The following is a 20790-nucleotide window of genomic DNA, read 5'->3' as shown; positions in this document are numbered from 1 at the left end:
ATTTTTTGTTAGAAGTTTTTTGATATTATTGTATTATATAATTTTTGTTGTTGTTGTTTTTCTTTTTAGATTTTTTTTGGTTAAGGTCTGGGGTCTTTTCATCAAGTTACATTTTCTCCACTTCTGCACATTCTCCATTTTCTCCTGTTTTCTGGAGGTTTGAAGCAGCATTGGTTTCTTTTCTGTCATGGGCGTCACTGAGCATCCTGTCATTTACCTGTCATTCCTGTCATTAATTACATTATTTTCTTTCTTTCCCTCTTGTTCCTCCTTGTCTGCAATCTGAAACAAAAACAGAAATCAGGTTTACTGTTAAAATACATTACACAACATATAAAAACACTCACAGAAGGTCAGCATATTTAAAGTAAAAACTATGGAAATTTAAGAACACAAGTAAAAATATATCAGAAGGTATAAACATTCAATTAATCACTAATGTCAATAGTCTGATAATTAAACCAAACCAAATAAAAAAAATCATTAAAATGTATTTACCATGAACCAGTCGTGGAGACTGAGTTTCTCCAGTTCAATCCGATGCTTTGGATCGATCTGCAGACAACAGCGAATAAAATCGCAGCATTCCTTGGACAGGCCATCTTTGGTCCAGCTGTTACCGTTGATCATGTGTATGTCTCGTCGATTTGGAAAATCTCCACACAAGATAACAAACAAGAGGATTCTAAGTGACCACACTGTCGCTGGTTCCCCGTGGTGCCGGTTGTGAAATATTCAGGAGGGCAGTACTCTGTTGTGCCTGGAGGAAAGAGATTTTATTTCCATTAACACAACATTTACCTAAATATTCATCATCACGCAAGAAATTATTTCATTTCATGAAATGAACAGCCCTCAACTCATCACCAGAGTTTTAGACCCACTTTACAGCTTTGAGGGATCATACATTCCAGTAAAGGACGTGTAACCTTCATTGGTGAGGATTGCACCACATGCAGCCAAAGTCAAACTATTTGACTTCCAGTGTGTCCGGGTTAATCAGAAGGTTTTCCAGTTTGATATCCCGGTGGAACACTCCACGTCTGCAGCACTTTTGAGCTGCGAATATTGTCTGGCGCATGATGACCCGTGCCACTTCCTCTTTAATGGTCATCATGTGCTGCAGGAGAAACCAGTTCAGTTCCTCAAAGGGAACGGGCCGCTCCAGGACCAAAACGTAGTGGTCAAACTCCACTCGCCAGTCCAGAAGCTGAACGATTGCCTGAACTCTGGGTTCATTTGCCAGAATTAACAGAGCAATCTCTAGTGAAAGAGGCTTGGAATAAGCATCCTAGAAGAAAGACAGTTGTCATGAGGGACTGAACAATCTGTACAGTCTGTGATGAAATGTTTGAAATGAAAACACTGACTGAGAGGAGAAACACAGAGAGCTCAGTCTACTTACAATGCTGATGAACTTTGTGTTACTGATGGAGACGAATTTTATCGCCACCTGATTAACAAATCACAAAGGAGATGTAAGACTTACAATTCATTTTTGAGCAGAGTTGACTTCATTTCTATCATTAATTCTGAACAGACATGTACAATTTTATGAATTATATTCTCTGAGTGAATTGAAATTTTGTTTAAACAGGTCTGACAGATAAAGTTCTTTAAATGGTTAACATGTATTTTTAATACAGGTAAATCTTTTAATTATACTATACATATGTATGGAATCCAACAGAAAAGTATCAAGAAAATCCATCTTACAATTTATCATAATCTATGCAGCCTGCAAGTACAATTGCATAGATAATGTTATGAATATAAATAAATTATTATATTACAAATAAAACCTAAACCGTTAAACGATGGTGTTATTTTAATAAGCGAATCATAGAATCATATTTGTTTCATTCAAACCAAACCGACTCATTCCTTAATAAACGAAGTTGACTTTATCAATAGGTTATTAAATCACTGACTCAAAAACGCTCTCTCTGGGCTACGCACCTGTTCCTTTTTTATTTGAAAATGTTATAAACAAGAAAAACTCTATAACTTTTAATTGTTTTATAGCATTTCCTACCTTGCACGTCAACCCCAGAGTAGCATTTGTTATTGTTAAGCGTAATGGAGGGCTAGCTTGGCCTGGCTATATTGAGATTTTTAATAGTGGTTTAATTTTTACAGCAGTGACAAACAGTGCCAAAGTTATGGTAAACATGATTGTTACCTGGCTGTAATCCATTTAGACAAGTCATGAAGCTTTTGATGCCACTCTGTTGGGCGCGAGATTTGCGCGCCTTAATTTAGGTGATGGAGAAGAGCTGGCAGAGACGTTAATCAGATCAGGCGCCATATTGAATTATGGTATATTAGAATTGTGGTAAAATAGGTATATGGCTAAACATCAAATACAATGAATGTTTAGCACTTCTGTACCTCACAACTTTAAATGTTTATTGTATTTAAAAATTATAATACGGTGCTACTCTGACTAAGGTCTATTAAAACCTAAATAGAGAAACTGATGGCATGATCCAAATTTGAATTAAAAAACTAAAATACAAGGGTCATTCTACAGAACTGGTCCAAAGTCAGAGATGGAAATGTCTTAAAAATGTGCCTTCCAAAAAATCTGTATGCATGCAAATTGTATAGTTTTCAAGGTACACGGTTCTAGTAATTGTGCAGTTAATTCTCATATTGTATTTTCAGAAAGTTTTGGGAATATTTGTCCTTTCCCCAAATTTTTCACTGCCAAAACATACATTAATATAATAATTTCATTAGAAGTGTTATATTGACCTGTTAAGATTTTGCTTACATCTCTATTGCAAATATATATATATATATATATATATATATATATATATATATATATATATATATATTTGCTAGTTTATTAAAACATTTTCAGAGGTAAATCCATAACAATCTGGAGGGAGCAGAATGATGCCTAACTGCTGGAGAGAGGAAGATCAAGAAGAGGAACAAGCTCAAAATGCAGTATGTATAAATGGCAAACATAATGCTTTCTAAGTAAACAGAAAGATGCAGTGCAATGCAGTGATTTGGGGCAGGGCCTCTAGTTACGTGGGTGTGGTTTGGCAATGCCCCATTCCTCCAAAAGTTCTTGCAGCTTCCCAGGCAGATACTCCTGTTCAATCAGCTCCGTCCCAGCCATCTGACAAGAAAAAACACAAATGACATCAAAATGACATCAGCCATACCAAATACGGTCTTGGGTCTGCTTCTCATTTATGACTCTCTCACTCCCTATGTTCCTTCTTTGTGCAGGACGTGTGGAAAATGTGGGTGGATTTCTCCAGGAGCTGGTAATGAGCTTTATCTCTGCCTGACCCATCCAGAACTTTTTACAGAAGGGAAATACCAGGAAGACAACACCAAACAGTTGTCTTTTTACAGATATTTCAAATTCCACAGAAAGACAGCTGAATACGGTGCTCTGAAATCTGTTTTCCAGAGGTTAGTAGCTTGGTTATCAGTGTTGGGAGTAACGCATTACAAAAGTAATATATTACAGTAGTTTATTACTTTTTGCTCTAACGCGGTAATATAACGCATTACTAATACAATTTGGGTAATAATATTACTCGTTACGATCTCAGTAATGCAAGTTACATCAATGTATTTTAATTCAAAATTAATTTGTGAATTAAAAAAAGTCCACGAGTAAAATATTTTGTCTTCCCGTTGCTGGAATTCGATGGTTGAGATGAATGCAGAGACGGATTCTACATTTGTGAGATGGACACACTCCCGTTATTGAGAAATAGCAGGATAACTCCTGGAAACACCTGGACTGGTGCCACTAACACTAAACTAAAGAAGAGAGCTGCGGAGTCGGAGAAGAGAAAAGATGACGGACGAGCGCAGACAAGCAACAAAAATTAAGCTAAAAATGACAAAATCTGTTTTTATTAAATCATAGTCTTTATATAAAATGAATAGCCCAATTAACAGATTTTCAAAACGAACGGAAAAGACTGAGTGACATATGCTGCTGAGTTTGGTTCATTTTTGTGTGGAGCGGCGCTCTATGAAAGTTCACGGAAAGAGAACCGAGATGACAGAAATAAAAGCAAACACTCTTTTAAATTATCTGTATGACCAAAAATGACGGAGTTGTTCCGTTATTCGCACACATAGCATTGCAAAAGTTGCAGTCTGTTAATTATAAGAATACAATACAGTCAATCAAATTGTCACACCCTCTGCACGATCCCTCAGCCCCAATCACCACGATCCTCCACCAACCAGCCAATCACCACCACAGCACACCCGTGAACCATCACCAGAATACTAATCACCGTCACCTGCACCAGCAATCACCACACCCTTTATATACCTACCTCTGCCACTCACTCACCGGCTGGTATCGAAGTTGCATGGATGCTTCTCTGTGGATCTTCTCCCCCTCCTGTTATCTCTCCTGTGCTCCTCGTGGATTCTTCCGATGTTCTCCTGTGCTCCTCGTGGATTGCTCTGATGTTCTCCTGTGAAACACGTGAATCGTGTTAGAGGGAAGTGACTATTGCTAACGCTATGATCCTTATGAACTTGAACTCACCTGTTGTGTTTGTTTGAAGATTTGACCACAGAGACCTTTACTCACCTGATTGCACGTGTGTTGAACTGTGCACGTTTGTTAATAAATACCTTGAAAGATACTCACCTTCTCCCTTTGTGTGTGGTCGTGACAGGATACCAGCCCTTAAAATATTAACTCACCGCGTCACTCATGGAGGCGAGCGCCGCTATCACCGAAGACACCCCCGATCCATTTGCGGATATGGTAAACGTCCTTCGTCAATCTCTACCTGCTGCTCCAACGACGATTTCCAACACGCCCCTCTCTCGCCCCATGAGTTATTCCGGAGACCCGGGTGGTTGCAATGGTTTCCTCCTGCAAAGTTCCCTCTATATTGAAGCCAACGCACACCAGTTTCCTAACGAAATTTCTAAAATATCTTTTATGATTTCCCTCCTCACTGGACAGGCACTCCAATGGGCAGACGCACTCTGGAATTCACGGAGCGACGCTTTAATCTCCTATAATGCTTTCGTTGCCCACTTCAAGGACGTGTTTGGAGCTGCGCTCACTCCCCTTTCCGTGCACGACGAACTGATCACTCTGAATCAAGGTGCGTCCAATATCCATGAATACACCCTGCGCTTCCGCTCCCTAGCGGCCACCAGTGGTTGGAACCAAGTAGCTCTCCTAGCAGCCTACCGTAAGGGGCTTAAACCCCAGATCCGCAAGCATATGGTTATTTACGATGACAACGTGCCGCTGGAAACCTTTATTAAGAAGGCAGTAGGCATTTCTCAACATCTCTCAGCGTGTCCTTCTACAAAGTCTGTACCCAGCTTCCCTCCACTCCGAACACCGTCACCCCAACGAGATGCGGAAGAGCCTATGATTACTGACTCCTATCGCCTGGATCCTGCGGAGAGGAAACGACGAATTAATAATCGTCTGTGCCTATATTGTGGAGAAGCCTCTCACTTCATCAGTGCCTGTCCAGTCCGCCCGCCTCGTCCAATGGTGAGTACCGTATCTATTACTCCGGCCATGTCTCTCTTACCCCATATTACCGCTGAACTAATAGTAAACTCTCGTACTCTCCCCATCTATGTGCTCGTGGATTCCGGAGCGGCTGGCAATTTTGTTTCATCACACTTCATTGCTAAACATCGAATTCCCACCGTTCAAAATGAGGTCACATACCAAATTACCACAATCCAAAACTCACCATTGGGCGATGGTAAGATATCTCGCCGGACCAGAAAAGTGACCCTCGTCTCCCAACACAACCACCGTGAACATCTGACCCTCCTGGTACTCCCGCGAGCCAACGTGGATGTCATCCTGGGCAGACCATGGCTCATTAAGCACCAACCCCGCATAGATTGGAGCACAGGAGAAGTCCTGGAGTGGGGCAAGACGTGTGAGAGCCACGGCTACCGTCCTTCCTCGTCAGATGCAGAGTCTCCATACCGTCCTATCCCTCTGCACGCCACCACCATAGAGAGCCCTGCCACTCAATCCGCCACCGCCATTCCCCCCGTCTATCAGTCTTTCACCGATGTCTTCAGCAAGGAACGGGCCACACAACTACCACCGCACCGGCCCTGGGACTGTAGTATCGACCTGCTGCCAGGCGCCAAACTACCCCACGGGAAGATCTACCCCCTCTCACGTCCTGAGCAGGAAGCCATGGAGAATTACATCCAGGAGGCTCTCCAACAGGGGTTCATCAGACCTTCCACGTCCCCAGCAACATCCAGTTTCTTCTTCGTCCCCAAGAAGGATGGTGGGCTCAGACCTTGCATAGACTACCGGGTGCTCAACGACGCCACGGTGAAATTCGCCTATCCACTTCCTCTAGTGCCAGCTGCCTTGGAGGAACTACGGGAAGCCCGCGTCTTCACCAAACTCGACCTCCGCAGTGCATATAACCTGATCCGTATCCGAGAAGGAGATGAGTGGAAGACCGCCTTCATCACCCCCACCGGTCACTATGAATATCAGGTGATGCCCTATGGCCTGGCTAACAGTCCTTCCATATTTCAGAATTTCATGAACGAAATCTTCCGCGACTACCTCCATCGATTCGTAATCATCTACATTGACGATATCCTCATTTACTCACGTAACCTCAAAAAACACCAAAGCAGACGCCCTATCACGTATGCACTCACCTGAACCTACTTCTGACGATCCTGATCCAATTCTACCCCCATCTGTCTTTCTCGCACCCATACTATGGCAGCTGGATGAAGATATACGGGCCGCCACCTTCGAGGAACCTGCACCACCGGAGCTTCCCCCGGGTCGTGTCTATGTCCCAAGCCGTCTCAGACCCCTTCTGTTGGATAGTACGCACACGTCCCCCGGCTCAGGACATCCTGGCAGCAGGCGAACCCTCTCGCTCCTCCAGCAGAAATATTGGTGGCCCAACATGAGCAGGGAAGTGGAACGGTACGTCCAAGGATGTTCGGTCTGCGCCGTCAACACAACCCCACGCCGCTTACCCGAAGGTAAATTACAACCGTTACCTATTCCCCGCCGACCCTGGACACACTTGGGCATTGACTTCGCCACAGACCTGCCCCCCTCTCAGGGTTACACCACAATTTTAGTGGTAGTCGATCGATTCTCGAAAGCTTGCAAATTAATACCTCTCAAAGGTCTCCCCACAGCACTAGAAACCGCAGAGGCACTGTTCCACAATGTATTCCGGAACTTCGGACTCCCAGAAGACATCGTGTCCGATCGGGGACCCCAATTCATTTCCAGGGTCTGGCGGGCCTTCTTCCAACTTCTGGGTACCACAGTCAGCCTGTCATCCGGATATCACCCTCAAACGAACGGGCAGACCGAACGGAAAATTCAGGAAATCTCCCGCTACCTTCGGACGTACTGTTCCCAACATCAAAACACCTGGAGCCAGTATCTACCGTGGGCTGAGTATGCGCAAAATTCCCTCCGTCAAACCTCTACTGGTCTAACCCCATTCCAATGTATTCTAGGTTATCAACCAGCTCTGTTTCCATGGACTGGAGAGTCCTCCGAGGTGCCCGCGGTAGATCACTGGTTCCGAGAGAGCGAGAGGGTGTGGGACTCAGCGCACGTCCATCTCCAGCGGGCAGTACGGAGGCATACGGAACATGCCAACCGCCGTAGGTTACCCAACCCAGTTTACCTCCCCGGGGACCAGGTATGGTTGTCCACTCGAGACATACGCCTCCGGCTGCCCAGTAGGAAGCTGAGTCCCCGCTACATAGGGCCCTTCACCGTGCACTCACAGATCAACCCTGTCACCTACCGTCTAAACCTACCTCCACATTACAGAATCGCCCCCTCGTTTCACGTTTCCCTACTCAAACGCCACACTGAACCCCTGTTCCCTTCCTCCACAGAATCGGAGTCACCTCCTCCTCCCGACCCGCCAGAGATCCTTGGAGATAACATCTACCAAGTCCAAGAAATCCTAGACTCCCGGCGGCGGAACGGCCAGCTCCAGTACCTAGTGGACTGGGAGGGGTTCGGACCCGAGGAGAGATCGTGGATACCCCGTGACGACATCCTGGACCCGACTCTCCTCGAGGAATTCCACCGCCAACATCCCGAACGCCCAGCTCCCAGAGGTCGTGGTCGTCCCCGTCGCCGTTCTTGGGTGCCTGGAGTCACCCGTGGAGGAGGGGGTGATGTCACACCCTCTGCACGATCCCTCAGCCCCAATCACCACGATCCTCCACCAACCAGCCAATCACCACCACAGCACACCCGTGAACCATCACCAGAATACTAATCACCGTCACCTGCACCAGCAATCACCACACCCTTTATATACCTACCTCTGCCACTCACTCACCGGCTGGTATCGAAGTTGCATGGATGCTTCTCTGTGGATCTTCTCCCCCTCCTGTTATCTCTCCTGTGCTCCTCGTGGATTCTTCCGATGTTCTCCTGTGCTCCTCGTGGATTGCTCTGATGTTCTCCTGTGAAACACGTGAATCGTGTTAGAGGGAAGTGACTATTGCTAACGCTATGATCCTTATGAACTTGAACTCACCTGTTGTGTTTGTTTGAAGATTTGACCACAGAGACCTTTACTCACCTGATTGCACGTGTGTTGAACTGTGCACGTTTGTTAATAAATACCTTGAAAGATACTCACCTTCTCCCTTTGTGTGTGGTCGTGACACAAATATAGAAACACTGGTAAAATTAAATAGTGCGTACTGCGTAGTACAAGCCTGAGCTCTGGCCAAACACATATTTGCTCATGTGAGGAGGATGTTTTATAAGCGTGTTACGTACAAATCCTGGTTTACATAATAGTTTGGCATTCAAATGCATCACGAATATGGACACATTTAATTGGACTCATGCCGAATGAGAGAGGGATGCTGCGTCAGAACGCGTTTGCTTTTAGTTTCGCTTTTAACCTAATTCGTTTTGGCTTGTTTAGCAACTTATATTCTTCATTCTTGTTTTGTTCTGAAAACCATTTAAAAAGGCCTATAGGCTATTTATGGTGTTTAATGATTGCACATTATAACACTTCGCTGTATTTATCAATGTGATTTATGAATGTATTAATGCGGTTTGTGCTTATCTGTGTTTAACCTAAACTACAACATAACATTAATCGGTCCTTGGGGTCTATATGACCCCGATCGACTTTTCCTTGATTAAAAAAAAGGGTTCCCTTCATCTGAGAGGAAAAATATTTTGTGACTTTTCCTACATAATCTGTCTATACACACACACACAAAAAAAAACGGGCTTGATTCGATTGTTCTGAAGGTATGTAATTTTTTTTTTACTAATCTGGTCTTCGGGGTCAATATGACCCCACATTGAAATGAATGGGAAATTTGAAAAAAAAAAACTCAATATTTTTTCTTCATTTGTCAAAAAAAATCTATAAATCCGGCATAAATCAGAAAATTCACACACAGAAATGAAGGCCTACTACTAGAGCATAAATGTGATGTAGAAAAGACATGCTCACTCTCACACACACACACACACACACACACACACACACACACACACACACACACACACACACACACACACAAACACACACTTACATATGCACCCATGTATTCTCTCACTCTCTCTCTTTCTCTCTCTCTCTCTCACACACACTCCCACACACACACACACACACACACACACACACACACACACACACACTGACTCCAAGTCTTGTCCTTTAGGTGTGTCTTAGGTGGCATTTAGGTGGCATTCTGTCAAATTTCTGTGGCATTATGTAAAAATAGACATTTCAAAATGCACCAAAACTACAAAAATTCTACTATTTGAAAAAAAAATTATAATTTTAAATGTCCTTTCTTATGTTTATATATCAATAAATTCAAAAAATGTATTTCAAAAGTTGTAATACAAGCAGTTGGCTACATGCAGTAAAATGAATGGCTCTCTATTGGCCTCTGCTGGTCAAAACTATTTATTTCTTAAACTGAAAAGAATTAAGGTTTATCTCTAACCAGGAGATGGCGTACTTCTACACATAACACCTAGATCAATATCCAAAAACAATTTAAATTACATTTAGATCATAATTTAAGTGAAATTTTCATAAAAAAAAATTAAAATTTCATAGGCAAGCTTATGGTGTAGTTGAGGAATTGTGTGGTAAATAGGTACAAAAGTGCTTCATATCTCCCAAAACACAGCATTAATGAATAGATGAGAAGTAAACAAAAAAATATATATATTATTTGTATAATTAAAAATGTATATTTTTTGTATAATTTCTCTATCAATTGTTGGGGTCATATAGACCCCAAAGACCAAATTGATGAACTGGAAATGAAGACCTTATTAGGGTTAAACCGGTAGGCCTACCTAAATATGTTTTTATAATTTTATGCTAGCTATCCTAAACTTAATGTATAATGAGCAGCTATAAACTTATATTTTGGCATTTTATAATCTGTGGATATTGTGATGAAAGTAACTCAAAAGTAACTTAAAAGTAGTGTAACGCATTACAATTTAGAGATAGTAATATTGTAATGTATTATAATGTATTACATTTTGGAAGTAACTTGCACAACACTGTTGGTTATATAAGAGTCATGCAAATGAGTGAGGCAGTGTGGGTTTTAGTGTTTTGACGCATGCATTGTAAAAACGTACTAAAATTAGTTTTACAGAAAACCGCTGTATACCCTTTTTACCTTTTAATGTTTGGTTTGTTTGTAACTTTTCCAATGCACTTGAATTTTTCTTGCATCACAGGAAGAGGCAGAGATACCCATAATTTCACAGCAAAACATTACCAATCTGTGCAAAGTTATGACAGAACTGTAGATGAATACAGTTATATATAGAGGTATATATAGCATTTTTCCCTAAAACTCTTCTTTTTTTGCTAGCTGTCTATTCCAGTGCTTTTTTGGACAATGGGGAAGAGTCGGCTGTTGATGTATGCCCTCTGGGGTGTAATGGCTTTTGGCCTATTACCAAAACTTGAAGCCCAGGATGGTAAGTTGTCCTCCACATTGAATACAATGATGAACCCATACTGTATGTTCTTATCTTTAAAATGTTCATACAGATACTGCAAAATGAAATTCCAGGAGGTGCTTTTTTGAATGTATTGTGGAAAATGTATTACTTCTTTTTTTTTGGCAACACATCCCTTACTAGACTTACCCTTTTTTAACTGTACTGCCTTAATGATTTGATGTTTTTTACTGTTTAATAAAAAAAATTAGAAAAAAGATTCCTAAACCCACTCAGTAATCTCAATCTGAATCAAATAATTCGCAACATGAACTCGCTCTGAAGTCCCGATCTAAATATAATTATTCAAGATCCGACTGGAGCGCTTCGAAACAGAGTTTGATTCAGAGTTTTGAAAGGCTCTGTTTCACCGAGCACTGTAAGTGCTTTATAAAATCATTACAAGCAATGTCGAAATTCGAAAATGAATGAATGAATTTGATCTGGTTTTTGCTAGTGAATTGCTTGAAATGAATGATCAAAGTCACAAGTTTAAATCAATCGGAGAGGTTCCAGCGTTTTTTTTGCATGAAAAGATGTGCTTGTTGAAAAAAAAAAAAAACATTCCATTGTCTTTCAATAATTCAAGTATTTTTCAAGTACCTCTTCAGGAATATTGCCATTTTCAAGAGTTTTCCAGCCCTTAAATTTCAAAAAGTCAAACTCAAGCACTTTAAGCACCTTATACAAACCCTGATTAAACAATGGCCATATTTCATTGAATTCTTCTTTTTTTCTTCTTTAGCTTTGGCTGTTGGAAACAGAGATATAATTTTCCTCATTGACAGTAGCATGGGCACCACGATAACTAATGCAGTGAGAGAATTCATTAAAAGGTTTATTGACACCATTCCAATTGGACCTGATCAGGTGCAGGTCGGAGTGGCCACGTTTTCCACCACCCCAAAGATGGAATTCAACCTCAACTCATTCAGTTCAAAGGAATCCCTAAGCTCTGCCCTCGCAAGAATAAAACCCAAACCTGCGACTGATGTCAACATCGGTGCTGCCTTGGAATTTGTGAGGACCAACATGTTTACACCTGAGAGCGGGAGCCGCATTCAAGATCAAGTGCCACAGCTTGTGTTGCTCCTGACCAGTAAAAAATCCAAAGACGATGTACAACAGCCAGCAGAGGCCCTTCGTCAAATGGGTGTTATGACTTTGGCTGCAGGTTCTAAGGCTGCTGATGAGGCTGAGCTCAAGCAAATAGCTTTTAATGACGATCTGGTTTTCTTACTAAAGGACTTCAGGGTGTTGCTGCGCATCCCCAGGGTAATCATCCCCTCTCTCACTTTATTGTCTGGTGACGTTGTGATGGAGGGTCCAACTGAATCAGGTATTGTTTAGAGTTCTACAAACATATACTTATTTTGTTTATGAATAAACATATTGATCGTATTGTATAGATAAATGAAATACTGAACTTTCCTGGGTACAGCAGCAATGGACAATGTCATTGATCTTGTACAAAACACAATCCCTTCACTTACATCCAAGAAAGAGAAGGCTCAGGATAGACATATTGGAATCATTGGAGGATGTCAAGAGTAAGTCTTTCTATTCACATACTAAATTACTATGTAAGCAGATGTGAAGGTCAATGAGTGCTAGATTACATATTTGGGGGAAATGGTTGCACTTTATGCCTTAGCCTTATGTACTAACATTAAAAACAAGACTGGATTTACTGTGCAACTACATGTTGTTCTGGAAAATTCCCACATTTACTGCTAATGAGTGTGAGTTAGGTTTAGGAGTAAGCGTAATACTACTACTACTACTACTACTGGGGCTAAAGTTAGGTTTTGCGGTAAGGGTTTGGTTACAGTTAAGGCGTAAAGTTAAGAATTAACTATAAGGGCCATAGTACATAACTGGTGCAAACTGCTTCCCCACAACCAAAAAACACATAAAAAAAATATTAAAATCTTAGATGTTTACTAAGATCATTTATCATCTATTGAAACCCACAATGATATTTAAAATATCAGTATGCGTAACTTATATTTCTGTATTGTTCTTGTCAGCTACACAGGAGCGCCATTCTTTGCAGCTATTTCAGCTTTGAAAGTAGTAAGTATTCTGTTCAAAATCAAATCTGTTTTGCTTTTCTCATCCTAATTGGTCTTTTCATACTTTATGATCCTTAAATGATGTCATTTCCACAAAAATATGAGGCAGCACAACTGTTTTCAAGATTGATAATAATCAGAAATGTTTCTTGAGTAGCAAATTAACATACTAGAATGATTTCTGAAGGATCATGTGACACTGAAGACTAAGGTAATTATGCTGAAAATTCAGCTTTGATCACAGGAATAATTTACATTTTACTGTATATTACAATAGAAAACAAAAAAGGCAGATATGTTAGTCTATTATAAGTCATTAACCATCTACTCATCCTACCTGTTTTCCAGGGAGCCGATGTGTCCCATGTGTTCTGCACCAAAGATGCGGCTCCGGTCATCAAGTCCTACAGTCCTGATCTCATCGTCCATCCAGTGCTGTGAGCTGGATGTACTCTAAATAGACACAATCTTTGATTACAAATGAATTATTATTAAATATCTCAAGAGAAAGGAGTTTCTTTTTTGGACCTCCTGGAATGTTTGATTTAACCTACTGTAGCTGAAACACATTTTATTTATTGTCATGTTGTCAGCGACAGCCCCAATGGTGTGCAAGAGATCGAGAAATGGCTGCCCAGCCTTCACAGTTTGGTTGTGGGACCAGGTCTGGGAAGGGAGGATGTGCCTCTGAAGAATGCCAAGGTAAGAGAAATGATACAAACTGATTTAAAATACAGTTGCAATCAAAATTATTAATCCCCCCAGAGACTGTTTACAAATATAAGCTTTTATGAAGATCGAGGGTTTTATCAAAATTGCAACTACAACAGATTACTGGCATATTGAAAGTGATAATGTCAATATATAATGTAATATTTTTTGATTGTAGGATTTTTTAATAACAGCTATGTAACATTGCTGTTTTCCTGTCACTTATTTGTATGGTGGGGAACAAAATTGTCTTAAAACACAAATAAGACTTTAAAAAATCTATTAAAAAGCCCATACATGTGCTGAAGTTTGAAGAGCTAATATAACAAAGTGAACAGAGCTCTCACAAAAGCTATAGAGAAAAAATAATTGTATTACATTACTTTCTACAAATTGTTTGTAGAAAGGTTTTGACCATTACAATAATTTTGTACTTTAGAATTCAATAGTGCATCTTGAAGTTGGATGAGAGAATGTGACGTTGAAGAAGCTAAAATGTTATATTTATTGGGTCATTCATGTCATAATTTTACATACAGTTTCATTGACATTTACATTTTTCTAAAATATGGAAAATAGTGTCTACTAGGGCTTGGCAGTAATGTATATTTTCACATTTATGTTTATGTCGGTTTAAATGTATTCATGTTTGCCTTGTGTTTTATTTTAGGAGATAATTAAGAGGTCAAAACTCAGAGAAATACCAATCATCATTGATGGTGTAAGTACTATTTTCACTGACACCCAAAAACCCAATAGATTAGTGTCCATAATTCAGAAGGAGAACTGGATCAGAGCTTTTATTAACATTGTATTGCATATTGTCATTGGTTAGCGGACAGCTTGATTATTTAGTGGATGCACTTTGTATATGTGCATTGCACAATCATTTTAAGTGAAGTTTCTTCAAGTTTGTTTCTTTACAGGACGGACTTTGGTTAGTGGCAAATGAACCATCAATAATTCAAGGATATCAGAGAGGCATCCTCACAACCAACTTTATGGAGTTTACTCGTTTATATGAAGCCATGGTAAGAGTTTTGAACAAAAAAAACTGACTTTTTCTAAGAAATTAATTGTTTATAAAAAAATGTTTGTTAAAAAAAATCCAACAGAAATACCTGCTAAATTAAACTTTGATCATCAGCGTCATGAACCTCCAGACAGCACTGACCACAAGAGAAGTGCTCAGCAGCTGAGCATCGCCTTTGGCCAGCTTACCTTGGTTTTAAAGGGAGAGGATGACATTATTACTGACGGAAAGAAAGGTTAGCGTTTTTCTGAAGAACTCATTTGGCTCTAGTGCACCGTTTTCTTTCTCTAATGTGTTGCTTTTCTGTTTGCTGTCAGTGCTAACCTGTAATCAGGAGAGCAGTGGGCGGCATTGCGGAGGACAGGGAGATCTGCTCTCGGGCTCTTTGGGAGTCTTTGCCCATTGGGCATTCAACTCACCTCCAGATGCAACTAAAGGGTGAGTTGCACCGTCTTCAGTAGTTATTTAAAGTGTCATTCAATCAGTTTACTAGATGTAAATGTTAATTTTTCCAGCATGAATCCCTCGCTAGTGGCTGCATTTGGTGCTGCGTCTCTGGTGAGGCAATGTAATCGGCAGGCCTTTCACAAACACGGCAGATCTACCATCACCTCTGACATGATCCAGGAGATAGGCGGTGCTTTCAAGACATTGTTTGAAAACTAAATTATATGTGTTTCCATTCTCTTTTCATTGCCATTGTAAACACTAAAGGTCTGCGTTTCAATGCTATTCATGTTAAGTAAGTGAAACCCATTATTGAGCATATAAAAAGCATTTTTAAAGTGCTTAATTTTAAAGTTTTTTTTTTTTTTTACATGCATGTCCTTAAATGTAAGTATAATGTTTTGTGAGTGTTTAGATTTGTATATAACAACCCATTAGGAGATCATTTTCATTAACACTGTCTCTCTATGAATAAATTGCGTGGATCGCAAATCATTTGATTCAGGTCGGGACTCATATCCCCACTTCAGAGCGGGTTCGCGAATCATTTGAAATCATTTGATTTAGATCAAAACTTCTGTGCGGGTTTTCGAATCACTTGATTTAGATTTAAACTTCTAAGGGGATTTGCAAATCATTTGATTTACATCAAAACTTCCGGGGCGGGTTTAACAGTGTTAAAGTAGCCCAATTCCACAGGAAAACCATAGACTTGGCAACAAAATCATTTGATTCAGAATGGGACTTTGGAGTGAACTGAACCAAATACAAATCCCATAAGAATATTAACTGTGGTTTTACTATTGTAAAAGTGTAGTATCTATGTTTTTTTTTTTGTATAACCACAGTTTCCTACAAATACCATGGTTAAACTATGGTTAGTGTATGAAAAACCATGGTTAATTTGTGGTTACCTGTCACTCAAAGACTTAATGTACAGATCCAACTGTTTATATTTACTATAGATATAACCTACTGAGATAATGATTGATACAAAATTGAATCAATGAGTTCTGGTTTGTTGTGCATAAAATACATAATACACTGAGGTCAGTTAATGAAAAAACAGAAATAAGAAAATAAGATGTTTTTTACCATGTGAGAAATTTTATTCTAGCAATACCAGTAAATCTGCACTTACCATAATATTATATTCTTCAAACTCAATAATCTTATACTTCCACACTTTATATGTTCATTGTCACATCTCTTCTGTTCTTCACAAGGAACGTCCAGTTGATCCTCGGAATAAAGAAGACATTCCATTATATCCATATTTGCATCACAAAATATATTAAACAAGCTTCATGTACAATAAACAACCTGCTTAAAAAAACATCCTGACTAGGTTTGCTGGCTTAGACAACAGGAAAGTGACCAAAATCCTCTCTAAATCCATCAGACCAGCAGGAACCAGCTCAGAGGACCAGGTAAGGTGACCTCAGTTAAATATAAAGGGTTAGTTCACAAGACAAAAAATATAAAAATGTACTCACCCTCAAAGGCGGCTTTTGACTTGTTATTTGAGTTTGGCTCATAAAGCGATCAAGTTTCTGGAGTTCATAAATTAGTTGCAATATTTTCATTGTATTTCCAATTTAAAGCATTTGTATTTGTTTAGATTTATTTTGGCCTTGTATCTAGTTTGCTAGGTTTTGTTTCAGCAAGATCTGGCAACACAAATGAGTCGAGGCTCATACCTCTTTCCATGTGATTATGTGTTTTCATGCATTAACTAGTTGTTCAGAATACTAAGTTGTTTGCATCCCTGGATACTACTGCTGCTCGTTTCTATCGTAACACAATTGTCAAATATGAAATGTTTAGCTGCTTAGAGCTCACTTTTTGTCCTTTAAAACTGAAGCATTGTGCTGAAATTCACACTTGGCTTCTGTAAACAATAAATCCGCAGTCATTTTGACACTGTTGGTTATCTTGGCATTGTACAATATTTTTTGCAGCACCAGTCTATACATATAAAATCAGTCAATAAATCTCTTAAAATATGTGATACGGTAAGATATAGATCGAGATCTGCTCGAGATATTAAGAAAATGTCCTATGACTCCTCAGAAATGTAACAATGTGTCTTTTAAATAGCTATATACAGCTATACAGTAGATAAAAACACACACATACACACACATATGAATTTATATATTGATTTAATTTCAGGCATTTTTTTATGTTTACTTATGTTTTTATGCACCTTTTCATATATATTTTTTATTTATATAAATATTTTCATGTACAAATTTTACATTTAATTTATTTGTTATTATTTTTAATAGCTTTATATATATTTGTATTATTACTTTTAATAGCTTTATACATTTTTAAGTATTATTATTTTTTGGTCGAGTTGTTTATATATTAGAAACTATACTATAGTATTTTACGCACCTTTTATATGTATTTATATTTATATTTAATTTATTTGTTAGTATCGTTAATAGCTTTGTATTAAAATTTTTTTTGGGCTGAGCATATATACTTTTTTTAAAAATAGCTTTATTTTTCTTTTTTTTTTTCTTTTTTTAATATTATTATTATTATGCTTTTTGGAGTTCTTTATATATATTATAAACTTGTATGCACCTTTTTATGTTTAATTTATTTGTTAATATTTTTAATAGCTTTATATTTTAAGAATTTTTTTGAGCATATTTTTTTGCCAAATAGATTTATTTTTTAATATATTATTCAAATTTTTATGGTTTTTGGAGTTGTATAGATGTATATTATAAACTTGTTTTACCTGTTTATATTTAATTAATTTGTTAATATTTTAACAGCTTTATATTTTATATAGTTATATATATATGTTTTTTTTTTTTGGTTGAGCACTTTATAAATTTATTTTTTATTATTTTAAATCTTTTTTTAATAATTCATTTATTTTATTTTATTTTATGCACCTTTTATATGTTTTTTGTTTTTGTTTTTATGCACCTTTTTATATTTAATTAATTTGTTATTATTTATTTTTATGCACCTTTTATATGTATTTATATTTTCATGAACTTTTTATATTTAATTTATTTGTTAATATTTTTAATAGCTTTATATTTTAATAAAAAAAAATTTGAGCATATTTTTTTGCCAAATAGATTTATTTTTTAATATATTATTCTCATTTTTATGGTTTTTGGAGTTGTATAGATGTATATTATAAACTTGTTTTACCTGTTTATATTTAATTAATTTGTTAATATTTTAACAGCTTTATATTTTATATAGTTATATATATATGTTTTTTTTTTTGGTTGAGCACTTTATAAATTTATTTTTTATTATTTTAAATCTTTTTTTAATAATTCATTTATTTTATTTTATTTTATTTTATGCACCTTTTATATGTTTTTTGTTTTTGTTTTTATGCACCTTTTTATATTTAATTAATTTGTTATTATTTATTTTTATGCACCTTTTATATGTATTTATATTTTCATGCACTGTTTATATTTAATTTATTTGTTAATATTTTTAATAGCTTTATATTTTAAGAAAAAAAATTTGAGCATATTTTTTTGCCAAATAGATTTATTTTTTAATATATTATTCTCATTTTTATGGTTTTTGGAGTTGTATAGATGTATATTATAAACTTGTTATACCTATTTATATTTAATTAATTTGTTAATATTTTAACAGCTTTATATTTTATATAGTTATATATATGGTTTTTTTTTTTTGGTTGAGCACTTTATAAATTTATTTATTTTTTATTATTTTAAATCGGTTTTTTTATATATATATATTATTTATTATATTGAATTTTATGCACCATTTTATATTTAATTAATTTGTTATAATTTTTTTAGGCACCTTTTATATGTATTTATATTTTCATGAACTTTTTATATTTAATTTATTTGTTAATATTTTTAATAGCTTTATATTTTAATAAAAAAAAAATTGAGCATATTTTTTTGCCAAATAGATTTATTTTTTAATATATTATTCTCATTTTTATGGTTTTTGGAGTTGTATAGATGTATATTATAAACTTGATATACCTATTTATATTTAATTAATTTGTTAATATTTTAACAGCTTTATATTTTATATAGTTATATATATGGTTTTTTTTTTTTTTTGGTTGAGCACTTTACAAATTTATTTTTTATTATTTTAAATCGTTTTTTATATATATATATATATTATTTATTATATTGAATTTTATGCACCATTTTATATTTAATTAATTTGTTATAATTTTTTTAGGCACCTTTTATATGTATTTATATTTTCATGAACTTTTTATATTTAATTTATTTGTTAATATTTTTAATAGCTTTATATTTTAATAAAAAAAAATTTGAGCATATTTTTTTGCCAAATAGATTTATTTTTTAATATATTATTCTCATTTTTATGGTTTTTGGAGTTGTATAGATGTATATTATAAACTTGTTATACCTGTTTATATTTAATTAATTTGTTAATATTTTAACAGCTTTATATTTTATATAGTTATATATATGGTTTTTTTTTTTTGGTTGAGCACTTTATAAATTTATTTATTTTTTATTATTTTAAATTGTTTTTTTAATATATATTTATTATATTTAATTTTTATGCACGATTTTATATTTAATTAATTTGTTATTATTTATTTTTATGCACCTTTTATATGTATTTATATTTTCATGCACTTTTTTATATTTAATTTATTTGTTAATATTTTTAATAGCTTTATATTTTAATAAAAAAAATCTGAGCATTTTTTTTGCCAAATAGATTTATTTTTTAATATATTATTCTCATTTTTATGGTTTTTGGAGTTGTATAGATGCATATTATAAACTTGTTATACCTATTTATATTTAATTAATTTGTTAATATTTTAACAGCTTTATATTTTATATAGTTATATATATGTTTTTTTTTTTTTTTTTGGTTGAGCACTTTATAAATTTATTTATTTTTTATTATTTTAAAATAAATAAATTTATAAAGTGCTCAACCAAAAAAAAAAAAAAAAAAAAAAAACATATATACAACTCCAAAAACCATAAAAATGAGAATAATATATTAAAAAATAAATCTATTTGGCAAAAAAAATGCTCAGATTTTTTTTATTAAAATATAAAGCTATATATATTATTATATATTATTATATTATTTATTATATTTAATTTTATGCACCTTTTTATATTTGATTTATTTGTTAATATTTTAATAGCTTTATATTTTAATATATATATATATATATATATATATATATATATATTTTTTTTTTTTTTATCACATTATAATTTTTTTTATTATTATTTTAAACAGCTTTTTTAAGATTATTTTTATGGTTTTTGTGATTTCTTTATATATATTATAAACTACTTATTATTTTTTATAGCTTTATATTTTTTATATATTATTATTATTATTATTATATGTTATTTTTAATATGTTATTATTGTATTATATTATATAATATATATATATATATATATATATAAATATATATATATATATATATATATATATATATATAT

The 20790-nt window shown here is 35.7% G+C and overlaps 2 protein-coding genes and 1 pseudogene across 3 annotated transcripts in view; 1 reads left to right on the top strand and 2 right to left on the bottom strand.

Moving 5' to 3' along the window:
• Positions 1-213: 213 nt before the first annotated feature.
• Positions 214-2197, bottom strand: LOC141292097 (serine/threonine-protein kinase pim-1-like; annotated as a pseudogene).
• Positions 2198-3253: 1056 nt separating this feature from the next.
• On the top strand, positions 3254-15633 carry LOC141292497 (ATP-dependent (S)-NAD(P)H-hydrate dehydratase-like). 2 transcript variants are annotated; one of them, XM_073824518.1, is made up of 12 exons: positions 3254-3438; positions 10897-11005; positions 11772-12365; positions 12471-12576; positions 13057-13102; positions 13450-13538; positions 13695-13803; positions 14483-14533; positions 14739-14843; positions 14960-15080; positions 15163-15283; positions 15361-15633. In XM_073824518.1, exons 2-12 carry the CDS (start codon positions 10924-10926, stop codon positions 15509-15511), a joined length of 1575 nt encoding a protein of 524 aa, XP_073680619.1. In that variant the 5' UTR covers positions 3254-3438; positions 10897-10923; the 3' UTR covers positions 15512-15633. The 2 variants fall into 2 exon arrangements, with proteins under 2 accessions (XP_073680619.1, XP_073680618.1); XM_073824517.1 differs by having other exon boundaries at positions 12468-12576.
• Positions 15634-17144: 1511 nt separating this feature from the next.
• camsap1a (calmodulin regulated spectrin-associated protein 1a) overlaps positions 17145-20790 on the bottom strand; it is a 27188-nt gene continuing 23542 nt past the window's right edge. Inside the window, exon 14 of the mRNA XM_073824056.1 lies at positions 17145-17183. Coding sequence (XP_073680157.1) covers positions 17145-17183 — 39 coding nt within the window. The remainder of the gene's footprint in view (positions 17184-20790) is intronic.

This window comes from Garra rufa, chromosome 19 (assembly GCF_049309525.1).
Source record: "Garra rufa chromosome 19, GarRuf1.0, whole genome shotgun sequence".
NCBI lineage: Eukaryota > Metazoa > Chordata > Actinopteri > Cypriniformes > Cyprinidae > Garra > Garra rufa.
The sequence above is the reverse complement of the archived record's forward strand: the minus strand, read 5'-3'. Positions and strand labels throughout refer to the sequence as shown.

Bases quoted from the DNA above. Each gene is read 5' to 3' on its own strand.
- LOC141292497 (XM_073824517.1), top strand. From the start codon at position 10,924: ATGGGGAAGAGTCGGCTGTTGATGTATGCCCTCTGGGGTGTAATGGCT. The intron at 12,577-13,056 runs GTAAGTCTTTCT...TGTTCTTGTCAG, and splicing joins ATCATTGGAGGATGTCAAGA to CTACACAGGAGCGCCATTCT. The intron at 15,284-15,360 runs GTGAGTTGCACC...TAATTTTTCCAG, and splicing joins CCTCCAGATGCAACTAAAGG to CATGAATCCCTCGCTAGTGG.